Source organism: Meriones unguiculatus, assembly GCF_030254825.1.
Source record: "Meriones unguiculatus strain TT.TT164.6M chromosome 13 unlocalized genomic scaffold, Bangor_MerUng_6.1 Chr13_unordered_Scaffold_39, whole genome shotgun sequence".
Taxonomy (NCBI): Eukaryota; Metazoa; Chordata; class Mammalia; order Rodentia; family Muridae; genus Meriones; species Meriones unguiculatus.
Window position 1 is genome coordinate 3636065 of NW_026843648.1, and position 15351 is coordinate 3651415.

The following is a 15351-nucleotide window of genomic DNA, read 5'->3' on the forward strand; positions in this document are numbered from 1 at the left end:
AAATATAACCAATGTGGTAAAGCTTTCACATATGATAGTAGTCTCCAAAAACATAAAAGCACACACACTGGAGAGAAAACCTTATGAATGTGCCCAATGCGTCTTCGCATTTCAGAGTAGTCTTTGAACATATAAAATAACACGCACTGGAGAAAATCTTATTATTGTAATCAGTATGGTTTCACCTTTGTACAACACAGTCATCTCCTAATACATGAACAAATGGATACTGGAGAAAAACTTTATGAATATAACCAATGCTTAAAGGCTTTCCATGTAAAAGTCATCTCCTAAGAAAACATATTGGAGTGAAATCCTATGAATGTAACCAATGTGGCAAAGCATTTGCATGGCAGAATAATCTACAAAGATGAGATTCTGATCATCTATGTGGTCTATTGCTTATTAATATCAGGCAGTATGTGATCATACTCTTCAAGGAAGGGTCTCTAAGAAAGTGTGGTGCATTTGATTTTCATGTTTTCACACATTCCTTTAAACATTTGTTTTCAAGCCTTGCTTGGATGTCAGGAATTAGTCAAGGCTACATTTGAAATCTTGGATTCCCATCGGCCACCTTTCAGAGTACAAACGCATGGGTGGAAGATGTTCCCCCAATGTGTTTTGTTTTGTCAATGTATTTTTACCAACATTAATGTTAAAATGCTTGAAGTTCCATGCTTCCTCATGTTCCCTTATTTACTATATGGCACATCATCTTGAAGCACTGCCTTCCCTCTAAGAGAATTATAAAGAGGTGCTGGATGATGTAACAGCAATGAGATTTATTTTAAAAAGTCATGTTTTGTGTGTGTAATGTAAACTATGGGTTCTTGGGCCTTAACAGATATGTGAAGAGTGTGTGACAGATTTGTGGGGTTTATTTTGACCATTATTATATGATGGTCAAGGTCATGTTGCCAGTTTTGCAAACCACAAACATTCTTCACTGAGCTCATTGATTCTCAAATAAACTTAGTTAAAACATTACATCAGTAAAATACTGCCCTATATTCTGAGTATAAACATATTGTTATCTATGAATTGGAGAAAATGTAATTATTAGAATAATAAATGCTATTTGCAAATGAAAATGATTTACTGTGTTTGTGTTTTGGAATATGTTAATTCATTCTTAAGTGCAAAGAGTTGTTCATAACTCTTTCTCGTAACTACAAGTGAATGTCAGATAATTACCAATGGATAAAGTTAGTTGTGGTTATGCATAATGATTTGAGCTCAAAATCTGGGTAGCCCATATTACTCCTACATATTCTTATAATATTTCTATACTCGGGATGTTGTGTATGCAAACTCACACACCAGCACATACATAAATAATTTTTAAGCCCAAATAAGGGTCAGGGTGTTCACTGGCCAAAAGATTCTTTGGGTTTCTGGTTTACAAATCACACAGGGGATGGAGATAGAAAACAGCAATAAGTTGTCCTCTCACTGGCACATACACACCATGATATAGGTATATACATACAAACACACTCAAACATTTCAAATGGATGAACAAAGCAAAGAACTCACTTATTGACAACATAAGAAATGATTTGGAAGTATAAATAACTAGAATTTGAAGAATTATTATATTTTATTAAAAGAATAATGGTTCCTTTGTACATCTTATTTTATCCTTTTATTTCTTGATTCAAAGATAAATCATTTTAAAAACATATCTCATCTGAGGCTCAGAGGTGCATCGCTGTCACCCTAGACCTGGGAGTCAGTGGCAGGTCCTCTCTCTGAGGTTGAGTCCAGTATGGTCCACAGAATAAATTATTTTTTTTCTTTGTTTCTTTTGGAGGGAGAATATGCTTGTGTATCCTTGGCTGTCCTGGACTCTTTTTATATACCAGGCTGGTTTTAAATTCACAGAGATCTGCCTGCTTCTTGCTCCCTGAGTGCTGGCATTACATGTGTGTGCCACCATGCCTTGCTCCACAAATTGAGTTCTAAAACAGCCATGGCTATGTAGACATATCCTGTCTCCAAATGATTCCAAAAGGTAGACTAGATCTCAAATTATGGGTCTTTTTCCAATATAAATGACTTTTTTTACAAATTCTTTTGTTACATTTACTTAAATCAAAAGAACTGTGGTAACAATGAAAATAAGAAGCAATGTGGAAAGTCCATTCATTCAGCAGTAAAAAACCATTGATTCCTTCTCCAGACATTTATCCAGGACATCACATTCAAGTGCTAGGAAACAGGTGGGGCAATGCAGCATCTTCATCCTCTGTATTATAATGGCACCAGTGGGAACTAGAGGGTTAGTGGCACTGCTCCTTTTTAAACCCAGTTTAATTCCCAGCACTCACATCACATGGCTCAGAACTACCTGTGTTTCTAAGTAGAGAATATCAGATGCAGTCTTCTGGTCTCCTAGAGGACAAGACAATGAAAATGGAGAAAAAGACACATGAACATATGATTCCCTGATATAAAACATATGTTCTTCACATATATCTTATTTTTTTCTCTAAAAATTAAAAGTTATTTAATTTAGGTGCATAAGTTTTGCCAATGTATATACCATATTCATGCTCAGTATCAGTGGAGGCCAGAGAGAATGTCTGTTCCCCCATGACTGTAGTTACAGAGAGTTGTGAAGTATCTCTTGCAGAGGCCATGTGGTTGTGCAGGCAGCGCTCTTAGGTGCTGAGCCATCTATTCTGCCTTAGCAACATATCTTTAGTGGGTGTTTCTTGTATGCAGCAGAAATATGGATCCTTTTTTTCCTGTCCATTCTGTTAACCTGTGCCTTTTCAATAGGGACTTGATACCATTGATGGTGAGAGATATTAATGAAGTGAAAGCTTCATTTAAAAAAGCTAACTGTAACACCTGGTGAAAACCTCATTTCCACCTCCCACAGTGAGACCAAGTGCCTGGCCTAGAGTACAGGCCCTGAGCTTGAACTAGCCTACTTTCTTGACCTCTCTAAGTGGTTCTAGAGAGAAATGGTACCTATGGTCTCAGGGTCCATCTGTTCTTTGTCCCAGAAGCTGAGAGCCAGTTCCCAAACCACCAGTTTTCTTTATCAGAAACAACATACAGTGTTTTATGAGAACATGAAGATATTAAAAAAGAAATTAAGTAATTAACACTCATAAAAATGAGTTCATGTGGTATTTTTGTGCTGTATAAAATTCTCAAATCTTTTATTCAACTAAATTATGATGAGTTTTGTTTGTTTTGGCCTTGGTTATCCTGGAACTCACTCTGTAGACCAGACTAGCCCCTAACTCACCAAGAATCCTCTGCCTCTGTTTCTAGAGTGCTGGGATTAAAGGCAAGAGCCACCCACCATCCAGATAATTCTGATTATTTTTTACATAACAATATGACTGTTAATTTTATTCAAACATTATTAATGGTTTATTTTGTTTTAAATTATGTGTTTGTATAAATGTAGGAAGACAGCCAACATTATCCTATATACTTAAATGTTTATATGTGCATACATGTATGATACACATAAACACAAACATACATATATGTATATATAGAGTGTGAATGTTCACACAGATTATATTTCTGCATTATTGCTCAGTTTTTTTAATGAAATAGTATTTTTTAAAACATGTGTTGAAAGATTATGGTGCACATGCCTGTAATGTCAACATTTGAAAGAGGAAGAGAATAAGGAGCTCAGAAGATCTTCAGCTCTATACCAAGTTACATGCTCATTGCTTCTAGTAAAATAGAAAGCATTTATAGGTTTATTTTTAAAGATTTATTTTTAAGTTTATTTTATTTTTAATTAAGTATATTGTAGGGATATGTGTGGAAGATTGTTCACTGTAAGTGCAGGTATCCCTGGAGGCCAGAAGATAATTTCAGACTCCCTGAAGTTTAAGTTAAAGGAGCTTGTGACCTGACTGGTGGACACAGAAGGAAGTGAAATTTGCTACCCTAGAGCAAAGGCTCATTTATTTGTTAAGAGCCCTTGTTGCTCTTGAGGACCTGAGTTTGAATGTGTAAAGTTTAAGAGCTCTGCCAACAAAAGATCTCCACTTTAAGTTGTTAATTACACCCTAATTGTAGGCTGAATGTCTCTTCTCTCATTGGAAGTACCCTGCTGTTTAAGGTTGCAGCCCTCCCAGTCTGGATAGCCATTCTGAGCTGGACATTAAGGTGCAGGACTCTCACTCCCCATCAGAGCCTAACTATATCTGTAGAGTGCCTTTAGACAAAGATGCCAATGACCACATTTGATACATGCGGCCTTGGACACAGATCCCATCTAACTCTCCATTCCCTTCACCTAAAGGATAATTAGGTATTGTGTTCCTGTTCCTATGATAGGATTGTGCTGTTTAATGCAAATCAAGCATCTTAGAAGTGACTAATTTTAAATAATTATGCAACCTATCCTTGGAGCACTTCCCCAATTTCAAGGAGTATATAGCTTTTATTTTCTGGAATTAAAATTGAACTTGCTTTCTACAGGGGTTCCCAGAATGGCCAATCGCTTTCATACTTGCTCGCCTTCCAAGCTTTACACCCAATCTTCTCTCCCTCCTGCCTTCCTGGGTTGGTGGGAAACAGCCCCTGAGGCAGGAGGAGAACCATCTTATCTCTGTAATGCTTAGGATCAAAAGTTTCAAACATCATAGCATTTCATATTTCAGATGTTTCTGGATGTGAGATGCCCCATCAACCAGTGACTTGGGGGGAACTCTATAAAATGAGTTACAGCTAATGTTTATTTCACAGTAATGTTGCAGGCATGATTCAGTGTACGGAATTTTCTGAGCCAAGCAGATTGGTTGATGGAGAAGAAAGAAGAGCAGAAATTTGAGTCCAGCCTGGGTAACTGCCCTCCCTCACAGAAAAGAAAGAAGATATAAAGAAAAAGAAAAAAATATATAATCTTCTTTGCTACCTTTCTTCCTTGTGGGTTCATTTGATAATCATTACTCAATGGAGAACATGCTGCTATCTAAAGTTTGTATTTCCTGAGATGTAGGTTTCAAGCCTGGGACAAATGGGAGAGGTGCCTATTTAACATATTAAAACTGTTCTAGCTGCCAATTTTCTCTCAGAAATCCCTCAGTCCTTACTAATTGTAATATGGTTTTCTTGGCTGACATCCCCCAATCTCTACCCTGAATTTTTCTGCCCAGGGTGTCTGGGCTAACCTCTCTTTCCCATATCAACTTGTAGATGGTTTAACAAGGTCAGATAAGATGTTTTTAATGGCTCTGATGTAAATAATTTTAGAAGACCATGTGAAGTTAGGAAAAGTACACTCTTAATAGTAAAGCCAGGAACTCTTTAAGGTTGATGAGCAGAAACAAAAGCCCCAGGTAGCACTTACTGCCTGGGCACTCTCCAGCTGGGCCTGTAACTGAGACAGCAATTGATTTCCTAATATTTGTTTTTGCCCTCAGCTTCTTGATATGATTTAATAAAAGTTATTAATGAGCAGGTACAAACCCCTTCAATATTTAAAGGAGAGTTGGCTGATTGTTTTTTTTACATATAAAAGTTTAGATTTGTGATACTTCTAAGACTTGTGTAAGATTATTTTTTTATTATAATTGATTCTTAGTTACCCCAAATTTCAGCTTGCCAATAAAGAAAACCTGGCTGAGAAGTTACATTTCTTGGGCATCTTGTTAATTGATCACAAGTTAGTTACTTACAAGTGTATATCAGGTCTTGGGAAAAACTTGTTTTTCATATTTGTTTTTCATCTGTAATACGTAAAACATTTGATTATGTGAAGGTATTGGAGGCTTTGTGGTTTTTTTGCATATATTCATTGTACTCATTCACTGAAAGAAAAATAGAATGTAACCACATTGTGTGTTTAATACTGCTTGAAAGATTTTACTGGGATTGATAAGGTGTGGTGAAAAGAGTAAAAGTGTGGTTTGAACTGGCACTCTGGGTCTTGTTCAATCCACCAAGATGTATGTATGTAGGATGGTTTGGACCTCACTCTTTGGAGTTTGTTTCATCCACAAAGATGTATGTATATGTATATATGTAAGGTTGGGATAGAACTTGCTCTTTTGTGTTTGTTCCATCCATCATGATATATGTATATGTAAGTAAGGTGGTTTGGTGCTGGCTCTTTGGAGTTTGCTCCATCCACTAATATGTATGTACGTAAGGTGGTTTGGCACTTACTCTTAGGAGTTTCTTCTATCACCAAGTTGTATATATGTAGGATGGATTGAATCTCGCTCTCTGGAGTTTGCTTCATCTACCCAGTATGAGAATGTGTTTGTATATATGTATGTATGCAGGCACGAATGTATGTATGTATGCATGTGATTGTGTACAGTAAAAGAAGCCTGTAAGAGAAGGTAAATAAAGAGAAGCTTAAATAAAGAGAAGAAACTTTTTGAAACCTACCTGCTGGAGTCTGTCGTACTTCATCTTTAAGAATAAGTGTGTGTGTGTGTGTGTGTGTGTGTGTGTGTGTGTGTACCTGAGGGCTACATATGATCAGGGGTTTTAGGGTTTCTCCATGCATGGTTATTGGTTACAGTATCAATCTCTGCAAGGGTCCCAGGGTCCAGTATTTCGGGGTCTCTGTCTCTTTTTGGATCTCCTTTCCCCTCTAGGTCTTTCTTTCTCCCCATTCTTTTTTTTTTTTTCAATGCAGTTTATTCAGGAACATTGAACAATCCTCGGACCCCGGGGAAAGCCAGCCCACAGCTTAAATAGCCTCTGGGTAGCCAACCCAGGCGTGCCACGGGGGCAATGCAGATAGGTCCACATACATGGAAGCAAGCCAGATCCTCGGCCTTAGCCAAATGTGGAGTTGTTCGTGACAGAGAGCACTCACCATCGGGAAGGTGGAAGGCGGAAACCAGCTCCATCTTTAAGGCATAGCATTCCGCAGCTCTCTACAGTTCCCCCTTTTTGTTTTAGACGCATCAGGCAAGAGTAGAGGTCTGATCCCATTCTTATATAAAATTTCATGTATTCTGCCCCAAATTTGACTATGAGTCTCAGCCTCTGCTTTGACACTTCGATCAGTGGATTCTTTCAGAGTTCATCTGTGGTAGGCTCCTGTCCTATTCCCTGTCTTCTCTTGCTTTGGATATCTATTGCATTTGCCATTCTGAGTGAGGTTTGAGCATCATCCCTAGAGTCTTCCCTGTTTTCCAGCTTCTGCAGTATAGATCTCAGTATGTTTATTCTCTATGTCTAATAATCACTTATGAGTGAGTATATACCAAGTGTGTCTTTGTGCTTCTGTATTATCTCACTCAAGATGATCTTATCTAGTTCCCACAATTTGCCTGCCAGAAAACTTCTTCAGCTGATAAACACTTTCAGGAAAGTGGCTGCATACAAATGTTACTCAAAAACATTGCAAGACCCCCCGAAGGTTGTCTTCCGTCAGGGAGACCCCGTACCCAAAGATCAACGAGTCCAGTTGTTCGGATGCAACCAGCAAGAGGTTTTATTGAGTACACGGGTACCCGGGGCGACAAAGTCTCTCGGAAGACTTGCGCGCCTCTCGGTTGGGGTGACAGGTTTTTATAGGGCTCGGGAGCAGGAAGCGCGGTTACAGAAGCGAGAAGCCTAGTTACAGGGGTCTGATTGGGTGGTTTGAACATAGCCATAGTTAAGTCACGTACCCAGAACAGGGAAGGCGGGAAGGCAGATTGTGAGCAGGGTCACGTATCCCGAACCGGGAAGGCGGGAAGGCAGATTGTGAGCAGGGTCACGTATTATGCTAGGACTTTATTCTTTCATTCCCCCATTTTTCTTCTAGCTTAGAATGGAATCCTTCATTCTGCGGGTCTAGGGAGAGTCAATCTCCGTCTCCAGCTGCTTGAGTTGATGATACTGCTGGGTTAGCACTAACGTCTGTATGACGGAGAGCCGGTCCTTCATAAACTGAACTAACCTATTTAGAATGCAAGGCCCGAAAAGTAGAATTAAAAGAATTATAATTAAGGGGCCCATGAGAGAGGAAACAAGAGTGGTGAACCAGGGGGCCTTATTGAACCAGCTTTCATACCAACTTTGTCTTTCATTGAAGAGCTTTTCTCTCTGATTAAGTTTCTCTCTAAGTTTGGCCATATTGTCTCTGACTAGTCCGGTGTGATCGGCATAGAAACAGCACTCCTCTTTTAGAGCCGCACATAGTCCTCCCTCTTGCAAAAAGAGGATATCTAGCCCTCTACGGTTCTGTAGAACTACCTCAGACAGTGAGGTCAAGGATTTCTCCAAGGCACTTACTGATTCTTCTAACGCCTGTAGATCAGCATGCATAGCTTGTTGAAGTTGTAGGAACTGATGGGTCGCTGATAGGGCGGTGGCCCCAGTCCCAATCCCTGTGGCTATGCCCCCAACCGTTAGTCCCCCCAGCATTATTGCCAGGGTTAGAGACAAAGGTTCTCTAGGGTATCGAGTCCCTTTTTCAAAGTGCCTATAAACTTCTTCTGGTTCATGGTAAACTATTTTAGGCCATAGTTCGATTAAAATACAAAATTCAGAACTATCATTCCAGCCTTGGGCTGATATATAAGGGGTCAGGCCAGTGTTGCAGGCCCACAAGGTATTATTGGGGGCAGCCAGGTAATAACTTCCTGAGGTAAGAGGGGCAGTGGAATTACAAAGTGGCTGACTGGCAGCGGGTATGGTCCCTACACAAAGTCCTTGCCCGGATACCTCTGACAGGGTTAGCTTATGCTGCACAGAGGGATAGCAAGTTGCTGGCGGTGTGGTATGATTAGAGAAATTGCCCATTATAGCTAATCCCTCATAATAGGGTGGGGTAGAAACCAGGCATAACCAACATTCTTGAGTCAGGTGGGGATCGGAGCGGTTTAGCACCTGGTAGGCTCCTGCTATTAAATCGAGGAGCCTACCTCCTGACCCAGGTCGCTGAGGTTGCATCGTGGGGCCTGTAATTAACCGAGCGGAGCTGGGGGAAGAAACGGAAGTACTTGGGGGTGATGTTGGCCGGGGTGGAGGTCGTGGTAGAGAGGGCTCCTGTAAGACTGGGTTGGGTCCCACAGAGGCAGTTGTGGGTGAGGTCTTTTTAAGTTTGAGTTTAAAGGTAAGGCCCATATCCCATCCGTGCATATAAAGCCTGATGATATAAAGCCATTCAAAACCCCTGGTGCTAGTTGTCCAGGGCGCTTTCTTTCCCTGCTCAGTGAACTGAATGAGCAGGGGATTACACCACCCCTTTGTAGTGCTACTGTTGGCACATTTTGTCTTTAATTGATCTGGGATATAATTGGGGGTCACCCCTGGCTGGTGATCTTTTCTCTTAACAGTTATATAATCCCAATTGGAGGAGGGAGCCCAGTAGGTGTCTCCCGTAGTTTCACAGGACCAAGAGGCACAAAAGTAGTCATTTGCCCACCCACATTTATAGTTGAGGTTTTTGTTCCTATGACTTCCCGGACAGACATAGATCCCTGCCTGACCATGTAGGTCTGCTCTCTCAATCCCGTTGCGACAGCCCGGAACTATGGGGCGACGGCCCTCTAGCTGGGGGGCGCTTGACCCCGGAGTGTACATGACCTCGGGGGTTCCCCAGTCGGGGCTGGCCCCTAGAGCAAGAGCACAGAGATCTACCTCCAGACTGGGCCAGTGGGGTTGGGCTCCAACCTGGGAACTGGTGTTAACAATGTCCCCAGCTTGATTTTCGATAATCCAGGTATAGTTAAAAATTTGGTGCGGGGAAGAGGCCTGGGTTGTTGTAATACTCAGGGTAAGAAGCAAGACTATTAGGGTTCCCCCCCCCCCGAGTCAGTCTTATCTTGAGAGGATTTTGAGTGCGGTGGAGTTTCCATCGGGTTCCCGAGTCCGAGGCATCAGGCGGCTGCTCAGGGGTGGTGGCCTTGATGTGGGAGGCGTGGACCCAGGCGGCGATGCCATCTACTTTCAGAGCTGTGGGTGTCGTCAGCAGAACAGTGTAAGGTCCTTTCCAGCGTGGTTCCAGGTTCCTTGTCTGGTGTCGCCGTACCCAAACCACGTCTCCAATCTGGAATTTGTGCGGGACCGCAGGTTGACTTAGCTGCTCTCGATATGCGGCCGCCAGAGGCTTCCAAACCTCCCGTTGCACAAGCTGTAGAGCCTGCAAATGAGCTTGAAGAGAGGGGGTATCAGCAAAGGAGGCTATTCCAGAGTCAAAGAAATGGGCAGCTGGTGGCGGGGCACCATACAAGATCTCAAAAGGAGTGAGCCCATGGGGGCCCGGAGTGTTTCGAGCCCTATACAACGCTAGGGGAAGGAGGGATACCCAGTCTTTAGCGCCAGTTGCAAGCGTTAATTTGGTTAAAGTCTCCTTAATAGTTCTATTCATACGTTCTACCTGCCCTGAGCTCTGGGGGCGGTATGCACAATGTAATTTCCAATCAATCCCCAACAATGTGGCCACTGACTGACTTACCTGGGAGACGAAGGCAGGCCCTTTGTCAGAGCCCAGTACTTGCGGCATTCCATACCTAGGGAAGATTTCTTCTAAAAGTTTCTTGGTGACAACTCTGGCAGTCTCATGTTTAGTAGGGTAGGCTTCTGCCCACCCAGAAAAAGTGTCTATAAATACCAGTAAGTACCGGTACCCATAGAGTCCAGGTTTCACCTCGGTGAAGTCTATCTCCCAATGAGTGCCAGGGTGGTGTCCTCGGACCCTGACCCCCGCACCGATCTTGTTACGGCTTGCATTGACTCAGGCACATGCCGTGCATTCTTCAGCTACTTCTTGTAGGATTTTATCTTTACCTAGCAGATAGTGGGCGTTTTCCTCTCTGTCCAGGAGGGTTTTCATCTTTTTGGAGCTAAGATGGGTCAGTTGATGGAGATACTTGATCAGGTCCCGGGTCTGTTGTAGGGGCCACACAGGTCGCTCGTTGAAAGTCCAGAGTCTTGTTGTGGGGTTGTATGCGGCCCCCATTCCTTTGAGGAGGTTTTGGTCCTCCTCAGTATAATGGAAATGGAAGGAGGGTTTTTGGACGGAGTGGGCCTCTGCCATGGCCAGATCTATGGCCATGAGGCGGGGAGCCTCTGAATTTCCTTGCATCGCTACTTCCCTGGCTGTCATGTCCGCCAAGCGGTTGCCCCTGGCTTCCAAGCTGTCCCCCTTTTGGTGACCTGGGCAATGAATAATGCTCAGCCTCGAGGGTAAGAACAAAGCCTCTAACAAGGCCAATATCTCCGTCTTATTTTTAATCTCTTTCCCTTCGGAGGTAAGCAGTCCCCTTCTTCGATATATTTCTCCATGGATATGAGCAGTAGCAAAGGCATAACGGCTGTCTGTATAGACATTTAGCTTCTTACCTTCCGCCATTCGGAGGGCTTGGGTCAGGGCGATGAGTTCGGCCCGTTGTGCTGAGGTTCCAGGTGGTAGGGCCTTGGCCCAAATTACCTCAGTTTCGGTGGTGACCGCAGCCCCTGCTCTCCGCTCTCCGTTATCCAGGAAACTGCTCCTGTCGGTGAACCAGGTGAAGTCGGCCTCCGAAAGGGGTTGGTCAGTTAGGTCAGGTCGGGTGCCATGTACCTCTGTAAGTATCTGGAGACAATCATGAACTTCTGGACCTTCTGGTAGGGGAAGCAGCGTTGCTGGGTTGAGGGTTACCACAGGACCAAATTGCACTCTCTCAGTGTCTAGTAACAGAGCCTGGTAATGAGTCATGCGGGCATTAGAGAGCCATCGGCCCGGAGGTTGTTTTACCAGGGCCTCAACCGCATGTGGAGCCAGGATAGTTACCGGCTGCCCCATAGTCAGTTTGCCAGAGTCCTTGAGCAAGAGGGCGATCGCAGCCACCATCCGTAGGCAAGGGGGCCAACCTGAGACCACTGGGTCGAGTTTCTTAGACAGGTAGGCAACCGGACACCTCCAAGGTCCAAGTTTTTGAGTTAGGACTCCTCTAGCATACCCTTGTCTCTCGTCCACGAACAACTCAAAGGGCTTGTTTAAATCCGGCAATCCTAATGCAGGGGAAGTTAGCAGGGCCTCTTTTATTGATGTGTAGGCCCTCTGTTGTTCATCCCCCCAAGTGAAGAGAGTCCCTTGTTTGGTAAGGGGGTAGAGTGGTGCGGCCATCTCTGCAAACCCCGGGATCCAGAGGCGGCAAAACCCCGCCGTACCTAGAAACTCTCTTAAGTGCCTCGGATTTTTGGGTTCTGGTATTCCCAAAATTGTCTGTTTCCGTGCCTTGGTCAGCCACCTTTGCCCATTTTTGATCTGGTATCCCAAAAAGTAACTTGTCTTTGGCAAATCTGGGCCTTTTTGGCTGAGGCCCTGTATCCTAGAATTTCTAAAGTTCTCAAAAGGGCCTCTGTTCCCTCCTTACATTCTTTCTCAGTTTCTGCAGCCAGGAGGAGGTCATCCACATACTGGAGTAAAATTAGGGTAGGGTGATGGACCCTGAAGTCAGCCAAGTCCCGGTGTAGAGCTTCATCGAAAAGGGTGGGGCTGTTTTTGAACCCCTGTGGTAATCTTGTCCAAGTAAGCTGGCCTGATATTCCAAGCTCTGGATCCTTCCACTCAAAGGCAAAAAGAGATTGGCTCTTTGGGTGGAGCCTCAAACAGAAGAAAGCATCCTTGAGGTCCAGGACTGTATACCAAACATATCTCGGGGGAAACCCAGTCAACAGATTGTATGGGTTGGGGACTGTGGGGTGTATGTCCTCCACTCTTTTGTTGACTTCCCTTAAGTCCTGTACTGGGCGATAATCTCCTGTTCCTGGCTTTTTGACTGGAAGGAGAGGCGTATTCCAAGGAGATTGGCACGGTACCAATATGCCCTGATCTAAAAGTCTCTGAATGTGGGGTCTGATTCCCTGGTAGGCCTCATGTGACATTGGATATTGTTTGATAGAGACAGGAGTCGCAGATGCCTTTAGAGCAATCACCAAGGGCGGTTGGTGAATGGCGAGACCCATTCCTCCAGTCTCCGCCCAAGCCAGGGGAAATTTCTCTAGCCAACTAGTCACATCCCGCGACTCAGGTTTCTCAGGCTCGTGGAGCCGGTACTCATCTTGTAAGTGCATGGTTAGCACATGCAAGGGCTGTCCCTGCGGCCCGGTAATATGGGCTTTAGTCCCCTCAAAGTGGATTTGTGCCCTAAGTTTCATAAGTAGGTCTCTCCCCAGCAGGGGGTAGGGACAATCAGGGACGTGCAAAAAGGAGTGAGTTACCTTACCGGTGGCGAGTTGTACCTTCCTCTCGGTAGTCCAACGGTACCTCTTTCCTCCGGTTGCTCCTTGAACCCATGCTGATTTGTCAGTTAGGGGTCCCGGTGAGGTGGTGAGTACCGAATGTTGGGCTCCGGTGTCCACCAGGAAGGTGACAGGCTGCCCCCCCACGTTAAGAGTTATCCTGGGTTCAGGGGGAGGCTCCTGACCCCGACACCCCTAGTCTTCCAGATTGAGCAAATTGGTCTGAGGCTTGGGTCTTTGAGGTCCCTTTTGGTGGCCCTTTGGCTTCTTGGAACAGTCTCGGGCCCAATGCCCTCTTTCCTTGCAGTAGGCTCATTGATCCTTGTCCAGTCGGGGACCCCTATGGCCTCCCAGGTTCTGTCTACTCTGCCTTTGTTCTGTCACTACAGTGGCCAACAACCTGCTAAACTCTTTATTTCTCTTCCGCTCCCTGACATTCTCCCTTTCTTCTGTCTCTCTCTTCAGCCTTTCGTCCCTTTCTTCCTGTGTCTCTCTCTTGTTATAAATCCGCTCTGCCTCCTTCAGCAAATCCTGCACTGTATTCTCTCTTAAATTGTCAAGTCTTTCTAACTTCCGTCTAATATCTGGGGCTGACTGCCAAATGAAAGACATGGCTAAGTTAGTTGCCTGATCCGGACTATCTGGATCGTAGGGAGTATACACATGATATGCCTCCTTGAGGCGTTCTAGGAAGGCAGAGGGAGATTCTTCAGACTTTTGAGTCACTAATTTAACCTGGGCCAAATTAGTTGGGCGCTTTGAAGCCCCACGGAGACCAGCCATGAGCAACTGGCGATATTGACGTAGGCGTTCCCTACCGCGCTCAGTGGAGAAGTCCCAATCCGGTCGCTCCAAGGGAAAAGCCGCATCTATTCTGTGTGGCAGCTGGGTGGGTTGTCCATTGTCTCCTGGAACATTTTTACGTGCCTCTATGACAACCCGCTGCTTTTCCTCAGTGGTCAGCAGCATCTGGAGCAGCTGTTGGCAATCATCCCAGGTGGGCTGGTGAGTCACTAAAATAGACTCGATCAATGCAGTGAGCCTAGAGGGATCCTTCGAAAAAGCAGGGTTATTATTTTTCCAATTATATAAATCAGACGCAGAAAAGGGCCAATATTGGAGCTGGCCCGTAGCGGTAGGGCCTGGGATGTGGAGTCGGGAGTGACTTCTCGTCTTCCCCTTAAGCGTCCCGCCACCGGGGATGAGGGGGGCTCTCCCTGGGGTCCCCCTCTGGCGGTTGCCTCCCCTGGTTCCTGTGCCGGGTTTGGGCCCCTGTAAGGAGGGGGTTGTTCGGTCATCAGGTCCAGTAGAGGGCCATCATCCGCCGGCAGGACCGGGGGTGTCTTCTTGTGGCTAGGGTCCTTTTCTGGAGTAGGTTTCATAAGGACTGGGTAAAGGGTGGAGTTAACTGGGGTAGGAACTAATGGAGGCGGGAGAGGGGGGCAGAATGAGTGGGTTTTGGGCAAGGGGGAGGCAAGAAGGGCTTCACCCACGGTGGGGGGTCCTCGACCAGAGATTCCCACGTGATGATATAAGGGACTTGGTCTGGATGCCCATGGGGCCCAGGATTCATGACTTTGGCCTTCACCTGCAAAATAATATCTAGGTTAAAGGTGCCATCTCGTGGCCAGCCCACATCAAAGGTGGGCCATTCAGATGAGCAGAAGATGTCCCACTTTTCTTTCCGCCCTTCCACCGAGAGATTGTGGGTGATGTCACGGACTTCCTTGAAGTGCTGCAAAGTTAAACTTTTGGGGGTGGTGATAGTTTGTCCCATGTTGGTAGACAGACAAACAACACTCACTACACTTATGACAAAGATCAGGCAGACAGAAGACAACACAAACCGCGCGGTACGAGATCGGCGCCAAAGCGAACACAAAAATTCAGATGGAGACCGTATCGGAGGTCCGGTTCCTCCGTCTCCCAGGTGAAGCACGTAGCCTTCTCTCAGGGGCATCGCCCCAAAGAGTCCCACTCGGCTCGTGTTTCCAGACAGGAGGGAACCCAAGAAGGGTTACCTTTCAGATGGGGAAGCAAATGATTCCCCTACCAGGCACTCCTGAGACGTCTCCCAGGAGGCACGGAAAAGAAGTACGAACCCGTCGGCTCCTTCTAGTTTCCATCTGATACAGATGACCTGGCCAAGTCCAGACCACAGGGGGACTCGAACCCCCTGGAAAC

At 45.0% G+C, this 15351-nt stretch overlaps 1 protein-coding gene across 1 annotated transcript; it reads right to left on the reverse strand.

Annotated features, from left to right (window-relative positions):
* Positions 1 to 9667: 9667 nt before the first annotated feature.
* Positions 9668 to 14944, reverse strand: LOC132651046 (uncharacterized). The gene is given in 3 exon segments (XM_060376358.1): positions 9668 to 12204; positions 12207 to 14439; positions 14612 to 14944. Coding segments are annotated over 3 exon segments (5103 nt in total).
* Between the last annotated feature and the right edge of the window lie 407 nt (positions 14945 to 15351).